We start from the raw sequence: 2,061 nt of genomic DNA, 5'->3' as shown, positions 1-2,061 counted from the left end.
ATATCATAGAACGGGATTTAGTTCCTGTACATTTTTTGCTAGAAGAGCAGATATCGAGTGGGAGTTTGTTTGTCAGGTTTTTATGTCAATAGAAATTTGTGTTGAAAGGTAGTAATGATGTGATGTTTTGTACACTCTTCAACTATACTGAAAAAAAAAACAAGATATAGTCATGCATGAGCTTCAAATGTAGTGAAGAAAAAGGCTACAGCAAGTTCTCTTTTACTTGCAGACACGTCACCATATCCACTTCTTGTGAGTGAAGGACAAGACAAGTGGGGCTGTGACATACTTTAATATATGCATTCTCTTGATTCGTTTCTGAGGTGTTTACTCTTTTAACCTCTGAGGAAATCTACCAGAAACAATGCCACCTTATAAGCCTTTTCTTTCTCTGACCAACATATGTATTGAATGGGTGTTAGAGTGGCTCGCTAGGAATGTGAAGCGGCTAGGAGCCCCAAAGGAGCGCCTGAAACAGCGGAAATACATAACAGCACACCTCAATTCCAATATCAGACAAAGGCTTCTCAACATCATTTTCCAACAGCACATGTACAAGTGGGATCTGTCAAGCAAATGCCTGATACTGGAGCTGTTGGGAGACCGTAGTACTCAGATCATTGACTTCACAAAAGGAGGCTATGGCTTTGTAGATGAGGTATGGCACTTCTACCGCACACTTACCATTGGCTTGATGGTCAATCTGACTAAGATTGGTGTGACCTGCAACTTGAAGACAGAGTCAGACAAGAAGTATTTAACGGATATTAATCACACTTTCTATCGAATCTTCAGTCAGATGAAGAACTTGCGATGGGTGATTCTGAAGGGGGTTGCCGACACAGTACTTCTTGGAATGATGGGGACAAATTGTCCATATCTTGAGTATTTAGATGTTAGTGGTTCTTATAAGGTTGATGATGAGTCTGTAGCAAACCTTCTGCTGAAAGATCCCTTATCTGTAGAGGGCAGAAATCTGCAGAAGCTAAGCCTACAGGATATCCCAACACAACCTTGTGCCAAGAGCTTAAAGTATGTTTGTTTGAGTGAGACTAATGTGAGTCTAGTAAGTGCTGTCATTCTTTTGCATTATGTCCCCAAACTTCAATCATTTGGGGGAGACATTCATGCAGGTTCTGTTAGTAGTGTCATGGAAATGTTACAGCCAGAAGAAGGTCACATGACCTTCCAGCTACAAGAGTTGTGGGATGCAAGGATCCTACCACACCATGCATCTCTTATGAACATAGTGTGTCCTCATCTCACCTGCCTCAACACCGATGCTTCCTCTCTTGACTGCCTTCATATTTTCAGCTCCATCTCATCCCTCACTCTCAGCCTTTACTACCGCAATTTCGTGAATCAGATATACAACTATCTCCTCGGTAATGGAGAGAACTTGAAGAAGCTCATACTTGTAGACCACATCAATTCCTACCTTGATCTGTCATGGCTGGTGGAACTCACCCCCAACTTAGAGCATTTAGAATCTTCTGTAGACTTGCTAGAAGGAACAGAGATGTCAGAATGGCCATACCTAAAGTTTGCACGAGTAACTGTCGGGACATCCAAGGTCCTCCTAGCTCTTTTGACCAACGCACCTGAATTGAGAGAACTAGACATCACCTTTGTAAGAGAACCATACCAAGAGACCTTTGAGTGCATCAACGATGACCTCATCATCTACGCAGTGATTGAAGATGGCCTTAGAAAATTACACAAGCTAAAGATTAATGAGTGTGCCATTGGCTTGAAGGGGATAGACTGTCTCCTCTTGCATTGCCCTGACTTGTGCTACCTAGCCCCTCTTGCCTTCTGGCATGGGCTCTCTAATCAGGATTTGCATTCTCTCGTGCAGCGAATCAAGGAGAATAACTGGCAGCTCAAGCTTATTATGCGTACAGACTGGGAGGATGGCCAAGAACTTAAGGAGATTTTAAAAGCTTCTTGATATTCATGAAAATTACTAATCAGCAATCAGTAAATACCACTACCTTCAAATAAAATATGTTATTTCAAAAAGTCATATTTGAAAGTATATACTCCTTGAAAATCAAA

The 2,061-nt window shown here is 41.6% G+C and overlaps 1 protein-coding gene across 1 annotated transcript in view; it reads left to right on the top strand.

The window, feature by feature from the left end:
* The window catches only part of LOC119586246, a gene marked incomplete at its 3' end in the record, with an annotated part of 5,175 nt that extends 3,114 nt beyond the window's left edge, over positions 1-2,061 (top strand). The window contains 1 exon segment of the mRNA XM_037934949.1: positions 233-2,061. Coding sequence (XP_037790877.1) covers positions 368-1,954 — 1,587 coding nt within the window. The 5' untranslated portion in view covers positions 233-367.

This window comes from Penaeus monodon, chromosome 21 (assembly GCF_015228065.2).
Source record: "Penaeus monodon isolate SGIC_2016 chromosome 21, NSTDA_Pmon_1, whole genome shotgun sequence".
Lineage (NCBI taxonomy): Eukaryota > Metazoa > Arthropoda > Malacostraca > Decapoda > Penaeidae > Penaeus > Penaeus monodon.
The sequence above is the reverse complement of the archived record's forward strand: the minus strand, read 5'-3'. Positions and strand labels throughout refer to the sequence as shown.